The sequence below is a fragment of the Sander lucioperca genome, chromosome 14 (assembly GCF_008315115.2).
Source record: "Sander lucioperca isolate FBNREF2018 chromosome 14, SLUC_FBN_1.2, whole genome shotgun sequence".
Classification (NCBI taxonomy): Eukaryota; Metazoa; Chordata; class Actinopteri; order Perciformes; family Percidae; genus Sander; species Sander lucioperca.
In genome coordinates this window covers 11,487,552-11,506,767 of record NC_050186.1, presented here as the reverse complement: position 1 = coordinate 11,506,767, position 19,216 = coordinate 11,487,552, and the positions used below count along the sequence as shown (strand labels likewise).

Sequence of the window (19,216 nt, the reverse complement as noted above, 5' to 3'; positions counted from 1 at the left end):
ACAGCCACTCTTCTGCATCCATCACTGCTCATCCTCTGACCTGAACACTGCAGCTCTCATTCATATTTCAGCTCGTTGCAAAGGAAAACTGCAACCATGGCCATCAATAAAGCCAAAGTAGCTATTGGATTTATAGTTGCAGGGACTCTGACCGTGGTGTTTGGAGCGGTTCTTCTCTTTGTGGGACCGGCGGTGATGAATGACCAAGTAATAAAGGTAAGTAACGGCATCATTTGAATACTTTCTTACATCCTTTCCTGTTTCATCTCAGTTTTCTTTATTAATAAAGGAGGTTTTATTCAGAACATGTTCTTTATTCTTTGCCCAAAGCAGGTTATTTTACATTGAACCACACTCCACTTCACTGAGGATTCATATTTGCATGTTTTTTCCTCAAAAATATTACATTTAAAAAAAAAACAAATACACAAACTGTACTGTGTCTACATAATACAGATTGGATTCCAGGGAAAATGACAGTCCATTCCTTTATCCTTCTCCCAATATTTGCATGTTTACCAATCTAATTACCAGTCTTAACAAAACATAATGTGTGCTTCAGTTACTTTCTTGTTTCACTATCATTCCCTGCAGATATCGCACTGACTTGTGCACCGTCATGGACATACAGTACGAAGGCCTTGAGTGTTGTTGTGCCACTCATTTGCACATGTAGTTTATTTTTATTTACTGTTATTATATCACCCATAGTATAATATCTGTTTAGGTGTCACAGCTGGTGACTTTAAAGCGCAGACTAAATGTGTATGGGAAGTCTTTCTTGCCAAATGCAATTAGGATGCTGAATTCATTGCGTATACGTTGATCTAGTTTCCCATTTTATTAGGCACACACTTTTATTTTTACTATATTTATGTGTTTGTTGAGTCCCTGTCATTTGTATTCATAATAAAGTTCCTTACTAACTAACTTTTATTTTATTTTTATTTTATTTTACCTTTATTTTACCAGGAAAAAATCACATTGAGATTAAAATCTCTTTTACAAGTGAGCCCTGGCCAAGACTAGTTAGTAACTAACTAACTAACTAACTAACTAACTGGGCTCATTGAAAGTGCAAGTTCAAGGTCTTTTGGGCTACCAACCAACCAAGTTGTTAACTACCACTCCACCCTAATATAGCAGGTTAAAACCGGCCCTGCTTGTTTTGAGCAAATTACATTTTTAGCATACCCTTCTGCTCCATGCAATCAAAAGGAGTGAAACTTGCTATTTGGTGTAAAAAAAAAAAAAAAAAAATAGGCTACATCAGTGTTTTCATCAGCAGGAAGCACTACTGTTTTTGTACTTTAAGTATATTTTGAGACTAATACTTTTGTATTTTTACTAAGGTAAAGCTTTGAATGCAGGACTTTTACTTTTACTCCCATTGTGGTGTTACCCTACTACATTTCCTTTGCAGCATCTGTGTAGCCTACTTCTTCAACCAGTGTTGTATAACCTGGTTGTTTTAGAGGAGAATGAGCGGGAACTACATTTCCCAGAGTCCTCGGCGCGGCGGAGGCGTGACGAATGGTTTATAAATACGGCTACAGCTCGAGATGGAGCAGAATGGATCTAAAGGTCTAAAAAGCCGGGTAGGCTTTAGGCTGTAAGCTTAAACTACAGACAGTATTTTATGTTGAGGTTTTGTTGTAGTCTGTCACAGTTAGCTAACTCTGTTTAGCCGTGAAGCTTTTTCTGGATATAAACAAGCTACGGACACAGGTCACAGGCTGTCGGCTGTCAATAACAAGCTATGGCCATGGATAAATCCAAAGTCGCTATTGGGTTTATAGTAGCAGGTGTCCTCACGGTGTTTTTTGGGACGGTTCTTACCTTTGTAGGACCAATAATCATCGACGACCAAGTAGTAAAGGTAAGCCAGCGTGCTGACATGGACATTTAGCATGTTTAACTTTGCACAATAGACTGTATTTGAATTTGGTTTAGACCTGTGTTTTAACGTGCTGAGTTAAGTTTGTTTTAGTCTGTAACCACAGCCGAAAGTTTAAAAAAGCTCCAGACTGCTGCGTGAAAGAAATGAAGACATGTTAAAAGGCGCCTGCAGGGAAACAAACTGTTAATAAAGAATAATATGTATGCACTCTGGTTCCTGCCAATTCAGGTATTCAGTATTCGTCATCGTTACCTTAACAAAACCAAACAAAACAAGATGTGGCATGCTCCTAAGATTGTCCTTAAACACTGGTGTGGAAAATAAGACCTGTAAAGGACGAAAGTGAAAGATAGAAATGTGTATATTGAGTATACGTCTCGGTGGTGGAATAAATAAGTAAGATTGATATCGATAGGCCTATAAGATAAGATATACTTTATTGTCTCCAAGGGGAAATTAAGCTTGGGCAATAGTGCTACACGCAGCTGCAGTCAACTTAAAACACAAGACAGATAAGTGGTACACCAAAACTACAATAATATATTTACATAAAACAACATATATGTAAAATATTCCACATACTCTGTGAGATAAAAGATATAAATATGCCTACATGTGCATTATGAAGAAGAAAATCAATCATAGAAACCATATAAGGCTACAAAGTGCATAAAACTTGATGCAACAGCATGCTTGCCTTTGAACTATGTAACTATGTCTTTCTGTTATAGACGTTAAAAAAGCTTAAAGCAGTTGTTTTTACATTTGCTGGAACATTTATTCATGTACTCCACTTAAGAACTATTTTGACATAACTTGAGTATTTCCATTTTGTGCTACTCTATTTCATTCTACTCCAATGCTTGGAAGCAAATATTGTACTTTTTACTCCATTTATTAGCGCTGCTTTTTACATAAAATATGTTTATATGATGTGTTATATACATCTATGTCTATGGCTATGATGCAGTAAGGGATGTAACGATACACTTAACTCACGGTTCAAAACGACTTAGGATTTTAGGTTCACAATACGATTTTCTCAGGATTTTTTTTAACAGGATGAGCTGCAGATAAATGACTTCAAAAGTATTCCTTTATTTATATAAACCATGAAAAATAACAAATGTATCCTCTTATCCTTATCCTCTAGGTTGTTGTGTTTTACATATTTATATACTGCTATGGAGCTGTGTGCCTGAAATAAAGTTGAATTATCAAAAGTGCAACTGATATTGGATTTGATCTCAAACAACAAAAAGTCAGCTAAGAAAAATTCAAAGTTAGAGGACGGTATCTTGGGCTTTGGGAAACACTGATTGACTTTTTTATTTTAACCATTTTTTTTGACATTTTAAAGACCAAACCACTAACCCATTAATCGATAATAATCACTAGCTGCAATCCTTTTGTTCTTGTAGATTTTTCGGTCATTTTTCTAAGTAAAAATGTCAAATATTTGCTGTTTTCTACTTACTAAATCTAAAGATTTGATGCTTTTCTTTAACATGTATGATAGTAAAGTGAATATCTTTTGGGCTTTGGGCAGTTGAAGGAATAAAAACAAGCATTCTGAAGATTCAACTTTTTTTTCCAAATCTTCAGGCATTTTATGAGAAAACGATCAATTGAGAAAACAATTGTTGTATCCCCTTTTTGTATGATTTACCCTTCTTTCTCTCCCTCTCATATCAGAACACGGTGATCGACCCAAAGAATGAAATGTCCTACACCATGTGGAAGGACGTCCCTGTGCCGTTCTATATGTCTGTGTACTTCTTCAACGTCCTCAACCCGAAAGAGATCCTGGACGGAGAGAAGCCCATGGTGGAGCAGAAAGGACCTTATGTGTACAGGTACATCCAATACCTCCCTGAGAACTACCGCTGAACCATAAACTACGCAAGCTTTTTTTTGCTGTATTGCATTTGCCTATCAGCAGCACACTTTGTCCTGCAGCCTGTAAATATGTTGCAAGATGTTTTCCCAGGTCCCTTCTTCTCTGCTTTTGCTGCTTTGGGTAATTTATATGTCCAATAGGATTACCTGTCTGACATATTTGAGATATTTGGATTCAAATTGAGACTATGTTGTCTGTTTTTTATCGCACTCCGTTAAAACTCCATTGTGCAGGCTATCGTTATCCATAAGCTGTATACTGTACTATATGTTCTCAAGTACAGCTGTGTCTTTAAGCCTGGCCCTTTTGGGAACACTATGTACCCCTTGAACAATCTGTACATTAAGTAGGTCATTCTACATGCCAGAAACACAGAGGGATGTGGCCCAAACATTGTTTCATAAGTATTCCATTTGTACAACTGACGGGTACGTTTAGAGGGTTGAACTCTCTAAAATAATTAGGTGACACTTTATAATAACCATCATTAATAGATGGTAAAATTGATAGTCAATTAATCTTTAGTTAATTGTCATTTAACTGTTAGCAAGCGATAGCCTGCACAATGGAGTTTATTATTAATTATAATTTCATTATTTGTTAACAGTAAGATGACTGTTTGCTAACAGTTAAATGACAATTAAAGGTCCTATGACATGCTGCTTTTTGGATGCTTTTATATAGACCTTAGTGGTCCCCTAATACTGTATCTGAAGTCTCTTTTATATAGACCTTAGTGGTCCCCTAATACTGTATCTGAAGTCTCTTTCCCAAAATTCAGCCTTGGTGCAGAATTACAGCCACTAGAGCCAGTCCCACAATGAGCTTTCCTTAGGATGTACCATTTCTGTGTTTTTAGCTTTAAATGCTATTGAGGAGGAGAGGGGGGGGGCAAGGTGGAGGGTGGGGGTGTGGTCTTGACCAACTGCCATACTTCGCTTGTTTGCAACATAGACAGTTAAAGAAGTGGACAAAGTGACATCGTTGTTTTCTACGGAGACCAGTGAAGGATATTAGAAGATCTTTCCCGGTGATGGCTGAGCGTTACTGAGCAGCCTCCAACTGAGCTTGAAGACGTAGATGTGACGTGAGCAACCTGTCTGAAAGTTGGAAGTCTTCTGGTAGCTGTGCCAAGAGAAATCTCAATCATTCCCAATCTAGCAGAGACGGAGAGCGTAGGTATATGTAAGGAGATAACATAGACACAGGCTAATTATTGATCACTAAAATGATAGTTAACATTAGTAATTAAACTTAAACAGCTAATGGAAGTCCAAACTGCCTGTGAGCTTCTCCTGTACTATATGGTAATTCCTCTACTATGAGACAGTAAGTCCCGTGGTTATGACACAATCGTTAGCCTATTTTTATAAAAACGTCTGCTACGGAGCCATAACATGAGGTACAAGGTAATGGAGCCTTTTATACATTGTCGTGTTTCTTTAGAAATAAACAATGGACAAATAGAGTCTTTAAGCGCTTCAGATGTAAAGTTATTCTCTGTCAAAGTGACGTCAAAATGAATGGCAGTCAATGGGATGCTAACGGGAGGTGATGGCTTGGTAGCATCAAAATGGCTCCATAGGAGGTACGCTTTGTGGACACTCGCTTACCCCCTTGGTTTGCAAGCCATGATGTCTCTCTCTCTCTCATGGGCGGGCCAAATTCTCTGGGCGGGCAAAGCAGAGAAAGGGAAGGTAACCTTTCCTCTTATAACGTCATAAAGTGAAGATTCCAGATCGGCCTATCTGAGCTTTAATTTTCTCAAAGGCAGAGCAGGATACCCAGGGCTCGGTTTACACCTATCACCATTTCTAGCCACTGGGGGACCATAGGCAGGCTGGGGGAACTCATATTTATGTTAAAAAACCTCATAAAGTGACTTTTTCATGCCATGGGACCTTTAACTAAAGATTAATTGACTATCAATTTACCATCTATCAATGATGGTTATTATAAAGTGTTACCTAGAGTTCAACCCTCTAAACGTACCCCTCAGTTGTACAAATGGAATACTTATGATACAATGTTTGGACCACATCCCACTGTGTTTCTGGCATGTAGAATGACCTACTTACTGTACAGATTGTTTAAGGGGAACATAGTGTTCCCAAAAGTGGGCCAGGCTTAAAGACACTTAAAGAAAAAAACAGGCTGCAGATAATGTTCTGGAGTGTCTGTTAACGTTTCTAGGCTGCAGAGTTTTAGTAATTACGGAGCCCCCCTGGTCCCACTTTGTAAAAAAAAATAATTATAACTATCTCGTGGCCTCGAGATACGTATCTCGTGGCCTCAAGATAAGTGTATATAAAAGGAGAATGCACAATGGAGCAGCTTTTCTCCCCAAAGCAGAGAGTGCAGAGAGTTTCTCCTAAAACCCAACCTCCGCCATCCCGTTATTGTGGTGGGTCCCCCGCGGCCGTCTCCCGGCGCGTAAGGCGCCCTTTCCCCGTTATGTTTCTCCAAACCCAACCTCCGCCATCCCGTTATTGTGGCGCGTCCCCAGCGGGCCGCCTTGCGGCCGCCTCCCAGCTTACAGAGCATCATTTTCGGCCGTTTCCCAGCCGTCTCCCGGCGTCTTTTCCCCGAGAAAATAACGTGACATTTACACGAACTGCCGTGAGACTGCATATCCATAGTCCTTTATAATTCTTCTTCATATTTTATAGCCTATATTTATACTTTTTACATGTGTATATACTTGTTTATTTACCAACTTCTATTATTATTTATATTCCTTTAAATGTCTTGATGCACTCTCTGCTTTGGGGAGAAAAGCTGCTCCATTGTGCATTCTCCTTTTATATAAACTTATCTTGAGGCCACGAGTTACTATCTTGAGGCCACGAGATAGTTATAATTAATTTTTTTTGACAAAGTGGGACTAGGGGGGCTCCGTAAGTAATCATTGCATACAAAAAAAATCTATTTCATGAACTTCTTGATCTTCTCTCATCTGGAAAGTAATGAGACAGTGTTCAGAGAGACTTTAGTGAGAAAATCTGTCCATCTGAAGCTTTAACAGTGAGGGAGACGAATGTCTAATTGTTAATATTGTCTTACTTACTTATTTTTTTACAGAAAACGCATTCAGAAAGACAACATCACATTTCATGCCAACGGCACAGTGTCCTACAGGGAATACAGAACGTACTTCTTTGAGCCGTCCATGTCTTCAGGGAACGAGTCCGATGTCGTCACGATTCCAAACATGTTGGTGCTGGTGAGACATCATTTCCCCTGCTGCATCAACACACACACTCTCTAGTTAATTCACTCGCAATCCTATCTGCCTTTTCACTCCCATCTAGGGCTGAGTACCGAATTCAATACTTTTTAGGCTCAGAATTACCTCTAAAGCAGAGATCTTCAACAGGGGGTCTGGGGCCCCTAGGGGGTCAGTTACTGAGTTTTTTTGTTTTTTTTAGTAACAGAAAAATACTTTGCACATCTATTTTATAACGTGTGACAGGTGCGTCGGAGGGAGATAAGTAGGTCAAAAGTTGCAAAGAAACTCACTGTCTAGCTTGCAAAAAATAAATGTAATAGTAGGCAACGTTTCACATGTATGTTTAACATTAAAACATACCAACAATTAATTGTATAGCTTAGTTTTCTATGCACTAAAAAGGCATAAAGGTGTATAAAGGCTTAAGGCTTTTCTTGTAGGCCCAGTTAAATATGGAACTTAAGGGGCTCCTGGATAGCTCACCTGGTAGAGCGTGCGCCCCGTGTACATGTACGGCCGCAGGTTCGACTCTGACCTCGGCCCTTTGCTGCATGTCATTCCCTCTCTCTCTCCCCTTTAACATCTTCAGCTGTCCTATATAATAAAGGCCTAAAATGCCCAAAAAATAATCTTAAGAAAAAAAAGCAACTTAATTATATAAAATATGTTGCGGTGGGGTCCCTGCTCCGTCCCTCTTTGAAGCTTAATTATGGTCGCAGCGGTGTTCCAGGCGCAAGCTGCGCGTGACATAAAATGACGTCACCACGCCAATCTCCCATTATCATGGATGTGTTTACTACTGTCGCCAGGCAGGCGCTTCCCTTTCCAGCAGGTCTCTTCTTCTTCTCTACTACTTCTGGCTTATTTACAGATTGTTTTGTTCGTACGCCCTCTGGTGGTTGGGAGCATACTGCGACGAACAATGCGTTGAGCATAAACGTCTCCGTGCACGCTCGTAGCATCTACGGCGGTCCGCACACGGTGTCGCGCTCCAGTATACCGGATGCTTCAGATAAGGGGTCCTTGGCTTAAAAAAACGTTGAAAACCCCTGCTCTAAAGTATCGAGTATCGAAAAATGCCTCGTCATTCAATACCCAATTTCAATACCTAAGGAGCAAATCACATCAGTGTCAGTGAGCCAATCAGCATGCAGCATGCTTCTACCAATATTTAATAATGTCTGTGATTGGCTGTCTAACGTTACACGTTGTAAAGACACGCAGGAGAAATTACGTTACACAGAGTAACACGTAGTAGAAGCTGAAAAATACGTAAAAAGATTTGTGCCTTAAAGTGCCCATATTATGAAAAAATCACCTTTTCTGGGATTTGGGGTGTTCTTTTGTGTCTCTGGTGCTTCCACACACATACAAACTTTGAAAAAAATCCACCCATGCTGTTTAGAGTGAGATACGGTTTCTGAATGTGTCCTGCCTTCAGTCTCTGGGTGAGCTGTTCAAAATCAGCACGGCTTGTGACGTCACAAGCCGAAACGAGCAGGCTAACCGCAACCATTAGCTCGTAGCGTTAGCATGCTAACGCTATGGCTAACGCTAGCTTGCTAACGCTAGCATGCTACCTCGTTCTCAATAGCAAAGCACTGCTACAACACACACAAGTTCACCATAATCTACAAAAGAACTACTTCCATGTGCGCCCTCATTTAGAAGTCTCCCAGCTAATCCTGCCTTGTAACTGACCAAAGTTGTAGAAACAGCCTTTCTTTTACTGTCTATGGAGCTAGCTAGCTGACATGATCTACATCTGAGCTACTGGGCATGTGCAGTGCAATCAAAGATAGTACAGAAGAAGAAAAGAGGTCTCACTCTGTAGCTAAAACAGAGACCAGGTGAAAAGAGGATCTGCAGCAGTGAGAGAGAGCACTGCAGTACAACAAAAATATGGTGTTTTTTGAAAATTAAACCATGTAAACCTATTCTGGTACAACCTTAAAATACAATTATGAACCTGAAAATGAGCATAATATGGCTGCTTTAATGTTATTTCTTTTTGTTTTAAAAAATTGGTATGGAAAAAGTATCGTTTAGGAACCGTTATCAAAGTCACGGTATTAGTACTGGTATTGAAAATCTTTGAAAGATGCTCAGCCCTACTCCCATCTGTGTTTTCAGGGTGCTGCCGTTATGATGGAAAACATGCCTTTCCCGGTGCGTTTAATGATGAGCGCCACCTTCAAGACTTTCAAAGAGGGGACGTTCCTGACCAAGCCAGTAGGGGAGCTGATGTGGGGTTATGACAGCGGTCTGGTTGATTTCCTCAATAAATACCTGCCCGGCATGCTGCCCACATCGGGGAAGTTTGGACTCTTTGCTGACGTGAGTGAATGATTTCTTAAGTCTAGTTGGTTATAACCTTAGTTAGCATTGCCTGGCCGATCTCCACACCGCTGTGGAGGAAGGTCTGGCTAAACCACACATTTCTTTAAACCAATCACAATTAGGGCTGCCCAATATGAGGAAAATATGCGATAACGTTGTTGAATATTGCGATAACGATATTACTTAACGCGATAAATTAACAGATATTAAAGTGTACTCAGTTCTGCATTTCTGCTGCTTTCAGTATTCTGCTTAAACAAAACAAAATGAAAGGAAATCATTTCCAACATTCTTTTATGGCTGGGCGATATGGAGAAAATCAAATATCACGATATTTTAAAATAGCTCCACATCATCAGAGATTGGCATGGGGTACTTTCCATAAAATCATCTCTCAATGCAAATCAAACCAGCTATTAGGCTAACTGAAATAAAACCATGCCAGTCTCTAGGTATGGTGAAGGGGATGTGATGATGTGGGGCTATTTTAATTTCAAAGGCCAAGGGAACTTTATCAGGATGCATAGTATCCTGGATCCATGAAATAACTGGCCTTTAAAAATAAAAATCTGCCTGCCTCTATGGGAATTTAACATAGGGGTGTACTTACTTTAGTTGCCAGCGGTTTAGACATTAATGGCTGTGTATTGAGTTATTTTGAGGGGACAGCACATTTACACTGTTATACAAGCTGTACACTTAATACTTTACATTGTAGCAAAGTGTAATTTCTTCAGTGTTGTCCCATTAAAAGATATAATGAAATATTTACTAAAATGCGAGGGGTGTACTCACTTTTGTGAGATACTGTGTGTGTTTTTTATATATATATATATATATATATATATATATATATATATATATATATATATATATATATATATATATATATATATATATATATATATATATATATATATAGCCCAGCTCTAACACAGAACCATCTGAGAAGCCGTCATTGGAAATTGTTTCGGAAAGGGCAGACATCTTAAAAAAAAATACCTGGCAGGTGATTGGATGAACCATCTGTCTATCACGTCCGCCATTGTTGTTTTGAGCGAAACAGTCGCCGGCGTCACTCACATCTTAATAACGGCTGTAGCTGCCAGTAGTCGTCACTGGACACTGATTGGTTTGGGGCGCTGCTGTTCGGACACAAACGCATTAGCTTAACAAGATGGATTTTTGTGTGATATGTAATCCCGTGATTCTCCCGTAATCATATGGCCTCACACTGGGCAAAGAGCACCCGGTTAAATTTCCAAATAAACTCTGTGAAGATTCCCGATTGTACATCACATCACTACACTGTTTCAACAACTGAAACACAGCTACACATCTTTGATTCATGCTGTTCATAACTAGACTATGGAAACAACGAAATCCGTGAGTCTGGCGGGCAAAACGCTCCGCTTCTGAGACGTCTGAAAAAACTACCGCGCAGCCAGAACATGGCTCCTCCACGCCTGCTGGAATTCCGGGGGTAACTTAAATATCTTTGGGTTTTGGAAATGAGGGATCAGAAGCTCCTGCAGATAAAGTGTTCAACTATATCTTTATTTAGTTCAACAGCTCCAACACCGGCCTGTTCACCATCCACACCGGAAAAGACGACATCAGGAAAGTCCACAAAGTCGACTCGTGGAACGGCCTGACGGAGGTGAGATGCCAACGCAACACCTGCAGGTTTTATTGTGTACAGTACGTTCTTCACACCGCCCTGACTTGACTGTTGTCTCTGTTGGTAGCTGAACTACTGGAGGACTCCTCAGTGTAACATGATCAATGGAACAGCTGGACAGATGTGGCCTCCCTTCATGACCAGAGAGAGCACACTACCTTTCTACAGCCCCGACGCCTGCAGGTGAAAGTGTTTCCCACTCTTTCTCGTTTCTTTTTTCGTACAATTCTTTTCGCGTGCTTATGAAAAACCTGTTTTTTTTTTATTTGTGTTTTTTCAGATCCATGGAGCTTGTTTACCAGCGTGACGGACAGATGAAAGGTATCCCTCTTTATCGATATGTTGCACCCAAGACTCTGTTCGCCAACGGGACGGATTACGCTCCCAATGAAGGCTTCTGCCCCTGTAGGCAGTCTGGTCTGCTGAACGTCAGCAGCTGCCGACACAGTGAGTTAACGTGGACACATCTCTTAAGGTCACGTACGTTACAACACAGCATGTTGTTCATTTTGTGAATTATGGTCCCATTATTTGAAAATAGATGATAAAGCAAGGGGATGCTTTAGGACCTGTCAATCAGGACAGAGGCTGTGGACATTAAAATAGACCTGAACTTGTTTTTGGGTCTTGTCTAGGGCTGGGACAAAATAACGCTACGGCAATATATTGTTTTCCTTCTTTGTGCGATACAAGAATTGATACGCTGGCCAAACATTGGTATTTTAAATGAATAAAGTAAAGCGCTCTAAATAGATTTCCTTGCTCCCAGCGTCGATACTTCATGGCTCCTTGAGGTGGAACAGAAGTTGACTACTGTAGCTGAAGAGGAAGAGGTTTTCCACAGGATGGCAGACAACAGTTTGAGGAAAATAACAGATGCCCTGACCACGTTCAAGCCCAAAGTCTGGACCCAGAGTTGCTCTATAGTTGTGTCATTTTAGTTTACAGACTGAAAACCTTTCTAACAGTTTGGACTTGCAGTGAATAAAGAGAGAAAACCTGCACTCAACCTTTTCATGGGCATTTTGTATTCAGGTAGACCGATATCGTGATGTATCATTGTAGGTGTGTCTAGCAATGTATTGATTATCACAGAATTGCTGTATCGTGATATTATCGGTATCGTGAGCCATGTATAGTATCGTGAGGTACCCTGTGATTCCCACCCCTAGTGGTGTTTGTGTTTTCATCTTAAACGTTGACCCTCTCACTGTGTGTTTTCACATCATCAAAGTTAACTACAACATTTTGATCGCCTAAAAATGTCTTGTTCAGCCTTCTGCCAACCAAGCTCGCTACTGTCGTACATGTAGATGAACGGCGGCAGTACCCGAAAGTCTAAAGTACCCGCAGTTAAATCTCCACTGGATGACTCGGGTTAGATTGTTAAAAGTTAGCGCCTAGCTTAGCGCAGCACCGTGAAACCATAAACAACAACAGCCTGGCAGCGTCCTCCTCCCCAGCTCCACCGTCTTGTCCAAAAATCATCACACCCGGTTCCAAAAAACCAAGATTCCCAAACTCGAGGCTCCAAAACGGCAGTCCACAAACCAATGGGTGACATCACGGCTGCTACGTCCACTATTTTTACAGTCCATGTACTTAAGTACAGTACATGACTATATGTACTTAAAGATCTATATCTGGTGACAGGTTTATAATAATTCCACAATTTCCTTTTCGATTTACAGACTCTCCAGTCTTCATCTCTCATCCTCACTTCTTCAATGCTGATCCTGTGCTGCTGGACTACGTGCTGGGCCTTAATCCCACAGAGGACGAGCACGGCCTCTTCATAGACATCCACCCTGTGAGTATACACACACGCACACACACCTGTGTGTGAGGCCCGATTACATAACACACACAGACATGCAGTCTTTGTATTGTGTGCCATAATCAAGTTTTTATCTTTTTGTAAACACGGCAAGAAGAGTCTCCGGTCGCCAGTGGGTGAAAGGTTGCATCTGATTTCTACAAGTTAACCTCCAACTGTGTTTTAATGCGTTCTTTAATTCTTGAAATATTGTATGAGATCTTTCAAACTTTTCTCACTACAGACTCCTTAAACTTGTGTTGATCTAAGTTTTATATCAATCAATCTTAATTTATATAGCACTTTTCATACATGTGTACACACACACACACACACACACACACACACACACACACACACACAAACACAGATATACACACATAACACTATATGCCAGCCCCATTCATCCACTCACCCCTAAATCTAAAAAAATGAATTCATTAAAAACAGGAACCGAGCTGAGGAAACGCCAGTCTGCCGTTTCCTCTTTCTCTGTTCCTCCGACAATGCTTTCCTAGCTTTCTGCTTCTTTTTTGCCGTCTCGGCCATGACGATAGTGTGAAAAACTCCTTTGCTACCTTGTTAGCCGGTTCCTGAATGTGCGTATGTGTGCAGTGCCGTGAAGCAATTCGTTACATGGCGAGTCCTGATATCACGCCATACTTCCTGACGCTGAGACCTGATATCACGCCATACTTCCTGACGCTGAGACCTGATATCACGCCATACTTCCTGACGCTGAGGCCGCCGGCTTGCCAGCCAAAAGTTGCAAGGGTGGTGTTTCCGCTCACAGGCGCTAGGGGGGGAGCGAGACGACCACCATTCAACCCTAAAAAAGTCATATAACCATTCCAATGACTCCGAAGCTGTTCAGTTAAGGTAAATTAAGCTAAAAAAATTGCATAGTTCCCCTTGAAAAACCAACAGATATATAAATAAATAAAAGCTCTAAACAGTGGCTAATAAGTACATAACCTGTAGATCGTTAAAAACAATCCAAAAATAATCCATATACATCAATAAGTAGAATGAGAACAAGTAATAAAATGAAATAAAAATAGATCATGTAAAGTGAATTTAACTACATACCGACTGATATTATGTCTGTTGAGAATTCAGAGGAATGCCAAAGCCAGATTATTGCAGCTATCAGTAGGTCAAGCTGATTATCTTTATCATCCCAAATCAGGGGTGGGCAAACTTTTTGACTCCCAGGCCACACTGAGTTCTAAAATTTGACAGGGGGGCCAGCCGAGGAGCAGATGGATGGAGTGTTTATGTGTACTAATGTAAATGACGTGAAAACTATTATATAAAAGGTTTTGGCCTTTAACAGGCAGCAAAGCATGAATATTAGGGGTGGGGGAAAAAAATCGATACAGCATAGTATCGCGATATTTTCTATGGCAATACTGTATCGATACACAGACGGCAAGTATCGATCTTTTATTATATATGTGTTGGTCAGTCTGTCTGCTTGACAATCCCATTTTGCAGCAATAAAATTGAAGTGAGATGAACAAACGGAGAAATGTATCTTTTTAGATAAAACAGATGTTGACAAAGTTTCCTTTTTGAGGACATAATTTGAAAAGTTGGAAAAATGTAAAGTTGGAAAAAAGGTAATAAATTGCAATATATCGCAGAATATTGCAATATGTTTAAAATCGCAATAATATCGCATCGTGACCTAAGTATCGTGATGATATCGCATCGTGACCTATGTATCATGATGATATCGTATCGTGAGACCTCTGGTGATTCCCACCCCTAATAAATATGCAAGGCTTATTGTACAAATTATTTTACAAATGTGTTTATTTCATAACAGTAGAAAAACTCATGTTCAATTTCAGTGGGAACAGTGTTGTTGGTCTCCCATTTTTGCCAGTGCATCAAAGTCTGGGGTTAGTTTTGTTGTGGCAATTCTCAGGATGGATCTGAGGTGCTGGTCCGTTAACTTGGATCTGTGACGGGTTTTGTTGACGTTCATGACGCTGAACGTCTGCTCACACAAGTAGGTCGAGCCAAACAACGCCAGCATCTTCTGTGCTTCTGTCGAAACGTGGCTTCGTTGAGTGAAGCATAAAAGTCATTCAGTTTAAGAGAGTTAAACTTCTCCGTGAGTCAGACTGAAGATCGATCAGTTCCTGTTGCAGGTCATGTGGTGCTGTTTCAGGGTCGTGTGACAGGGGACTGGACACCAGCTGAAGTGACTTGTCCATTTTTTCAAAATCAGAGAACCGACGGCAGAATTCTCTGCGCAGGTCGTCCAGTCATTTGCTGTACTTCTTCGAGTTTCGGGTGGCCTCTTTCTGCGTGGCTAGTGGGGGGAAATGAGCGAAATATTTGTTTTGAAATTTGTCTGGAGAATAAAGTCAGCTTGGATTTGAAGGCTCTCACATTTGTGTACATGTCGTACACAAACTGATCTTTCCCACTGTAGCTTCACGTTGAGCTCATTCATGTGATAAAATGTGTCCACAGCAAACGCAAAGTCGCAAAGTCAGTTCTTGTCACTCAACTCAGGAAATTAAATGAATGCGATGTAATAATAATTAAATTTAATAATATAGTTTGAACAAGTTAGGCGGGCCGGATTAAAAATCCTAACAGGCGGTACATGGCCCGTGGGCCTTAGTTTGCCCATGCCTGTCCTAAATGTTGGTGTTGACCTGCTGCTGATTATGTAGCTAAACTGTACCTGAGAGAAGAACCCAATAAACTCAACGTTATGTGATTTTATTGCTCTGCCATAACCGTCAACATGCACTGATGATTATTACATCATCGTTTAAATGATTTAGATATGCTGATAAATTTGATAACACTGCCATGACTGAGCTCATTCTGAACACCTTACACAACTCCGCTTGTGTAGATGTGTGATAAGGTAATTGGAAATTGGGCTATTTCTCCGTAATTGCAGTCTGTTAAGGGTTGTTAAAAAACTTTATTATGGTTTGATAAGATAACAGTTTGTTGCCGTGCAGATTAAATCTCCCATGAGCTGGAGGAAGACAAGATTGATATAAAGTTAATAATTAAGGGAAATCATGCGGCGTTGGAATTTATGAAGCTATTTCCAAATGTCGCCATACTGGGTGCAACCTTTTTTAACACTACAGATTGGTTCCTAAAGTAGCGTGATTTTAAAAGCAGGGCAATTTATTTATCTAGCACAATTCACACACTAGAGTAATGCAAAGTGCTTTACAGAATAAAAACAGTTTAACAACAATTAGGGCTGCTCCATTATGGTAAAAAAAATTATTTTGGTCAATATTGAAATCATGATTGAACTGTGATATTTCCCTTCATACTTTTCCTGTTGAACTTTTTGAATTCCCCTTCAGAACGTAAGACAAAATAAGACTTCACTTACAAAATGTAATGTGCAAAATCGTATTTTCTCGATTACGTTGTCTTTGTGATCGTGGCCGAATGCGCGAAATTCTATTCATTGCGCAGTCCTAACAACAACAAAATATACAGAGACACATTAAAGGTTAATACAAGTTAAAAATGCACATTTAAATAACACATTGCTGCTGTACCGCTGCCTCCATCGGTAGGGCTCTTAAAAGTTGCCAAAACTTCTGAGAAAGTTGAAAAGTGGGCAACATTGTTAACTCGTAAACCCGTCTATTGAGCAGCCTTTAAAGGATTGCTTACTCTAAGCGATACACACAGGTTGTGTCCATCTCAAATTAACTGCCGAGGTAACGCCTGCTAACTTGGAACCTTAAAATAATTTTAGCGTTACGTGTGTTTGCCAGGATACCGCTGTACGGTGAGAATGAACTTCTGGGGCTCAGGGACATTTCATTTCCTGCAGGTTCAAGCAGTACATTTTTGATTTCCGTCTCTCACTCGCCAGATGTTCCCAAACATGAAAGCAGGTTATTTGTGTCACTGAAGGTTGAAATGCCTGAGGAAACATTGTGGCACGAAAGAGCTGCAAGAAAGCAGTTATGATGTCCAAGCCTTTTTTATATAAAAACGTCAGAGTCAAGGAAGTCAGATTTAGGAATGGCAACCAACATACAATAGAAGATAACAGAACAACGCAAATGTGTAATTTTTAAATTCTGCGAAGTCACCCATTGCTGAAACAAATATGCCAGGAAACAATCTGAGAAAAAGTAGTGAATCCAAATTTGAGAAGCATCACTGCAAGCTACAGATAAACCTCCCTGGTTTTAATAATTTACAGATGACTCCGGCCCTGTGGGTCTGAGCTGGATGTCTGGACCGGGCTGCACCACAACTTGTTCTGCCAGAAGAACACAACAAATCATGACAAAAGGGTTCTGGTTTCTTTTTTTTAAATGATTGCTTTTGTTTTCCTGGTTTACCTGCGGGCTGAACTCCACTGCCCAAACCAAACTGATCAGAAAAATGAACACTTGAACAAACATAATGCGTGATCAGACCTACCTAAAAGGTGGGGGGGGGGGGGGGGTTATGACCTTTTCTGCAGCCATCCCCAGGGGGTGATCCTGATGTTTTGACTTCACAAATGTTTCTTTCTCAAATTATTGCTTTGCCTCTAGTTTTCCTGCAGGTTGGCTCAAATGAAAGCGAAGTTAAACGTACAATAAACTATGCAAATTTCCCGCAATCCGGTGGATTTCTGAGGACAATGGTTAACTGTAGAGATGTTCCGATACCGATACCAGTATTGGTATCGGCTCTGATACCGCCTAAAACGCTGGTATCGGTATCGGGAAGTACTGGAGTTTATGCACCGATCTGATACCACGTAATAAAGCCCTAAAGAAAATCTACGTTAAAGTACTTTATGTTCTTTTTCCGTTATAACTGACTGTCAAACTGGAGAATAAAAGAAAGTTCTGTGGCGTTCATTGTTTGTGATTGTTCACGTTTCACAAAGAGTTTAACCTGAGCCAGACTGACAACAAAGATAGAAATAATATCACATCTATACAGAGATAGTAGTATACAGCTGTTATACATCATATCATCTATACAGAGATAGTAGTATACAGCTGTTATACATCATATCATCCATACAGGGATAGTAGTATACAGCTGTTGTACATCATATCATCCATACAGGGATAGTAGTATACAGCTGTTGTACATCATATCATCCATACAGGGATAGTAGTATACAGCTGTTGTACATCATATCATCTATACAGGGATAGTAGTATACAGCTGTTGTACATCATATCATCTATACAGGGATAGTAGTATACAGCTGTTGTACATCATATCATCCATACATGGATAGTAGTATACAGCTGTTGTACATCATATCATCCATACATGGATAGTAGTATACAGCTGTTGTACATCATATCATCCATACATGGATAGTAGTATACAGCTGTTGTACATCATATCATCCATACAGAGATAGTAGTATACAGCTGTTGTACATCATATCATCCATACAGGGATAGTAGTATACAGTTGTTAAAACATAATAAAATATATGACACACTGGTATCGGATCGGTACTCGGTATCGGCAGATACGCAAGTTCAGGTATCAGAATCGGTATTGGGAAGCAAAAAATGGTATCGGACCATCACTAGTTAACTGCTCCTCAGATCTCTGCAGGGTAAATCCAGACAGCTAGCTAGACTATCTGTCCAATCTGAGTTTTCTGTTGCACGACTAAAACTACTTTTGAACGTACACGTTCCACCAAAACAAGTTCCTTCCCGAGGCACCATTGCTCTGTCCGGTGCTTAGCACCGCCCAAGATGATTGTGATTTGGTTTAAAGAAATGCCAATAAACCAGAGCACGTTTATTCTCCCATCTCAGAATGCTGTGTGGACTAGCCAGACCCTCCTCTGCAGCGCTGTGGAGGAAGGTCTGGCAAAGCGAGACTACCTCCACCGGTGCGTAAGAGCGCACATTCGGTATGTTCACCCGGAACGCGCTTTTGTGCCAGCTGGGTTAGGCCGGCGTTGTCATTTGCTTTTGTGTACTTGCGCAGACAATGTTCCTGCCTTTTTTAGTTCTGTTGAATGACGTGAGTGTAATGTTCGGGTGTCCACACACTTTCGGCCATGTAGTGTTTACTGTGTAAGAGGATAATAATGATTCATAGCTGAAATCACTCAAAGCCTGGCTGGCACTTTGTGTAGGGTCTTGGACAGTTATAACTAAGACAACTAATGTTTTCACTGTTAGATCTCACTTATTGACTTTTGTGTTAGGTAGTGGTGGAGTCCTTGGGTGAACTATTTGATGCTAAAACTGGATCGTACTTCTCTAAAATCATCAAAAGATTCCTAGAAGAATCCCTAATGCATGAGGATTTCCTTCTTTTGTTTAGGATTTTCTATTACATGGGAACAATTTAAAGAA

At 40.3% G+C, this 19,216-nt stretch overlaps 1 protein-coding gene across 7 annotated transcripts in view; it reads left to right on the top strand.

Moving 5' to 3' along the window:
• Positions 1-19,216, top strand: part of scarb1 (scavenger receptor class B, member 1) — a 40,968-nt gene continuing 21,752 nt past the window's right edge. For 5 of the 7 annotated variants that reach the window (XM_035991778.1, XM_035991779.1, XM_031287892.2 and 2 more), the window contains exons 1-8: positions 1,760-1,879; positions 3,596-3,756; positions 6,882-7,023; positions 9,163-9,366; positions 10,934-11,029; positions 11,118-11,233; positions 11,331-11,497; positions 12,742-12,860. In XM_035991778.1, coding sequence (XP_035847671.1) covers positions 1,760-1,879; positions 3,596-3,756; positions 6,882-7,023; positions 9,163-9,366; positions 10,934-11,029; positions 11,118-11,233; positions 11,331-11,497; positions 12,742-12,860 — 1,125 coding nt within the window. Of the gene's footprint in view, positions 217-1,531; positions 1,880-3,595; positions 3,757-6,881; positions 7,024-9,162; positions 9,367-10,933; positions 11,030-11,117; positions 11,234-11,330; positions 11,498-12,741; positions 12,861-19,216 lie in introns of those variants that run through there. The other 2 variants (XM_035991777.1, XM_031287891.2) reach the window with 2 other exon arrangements.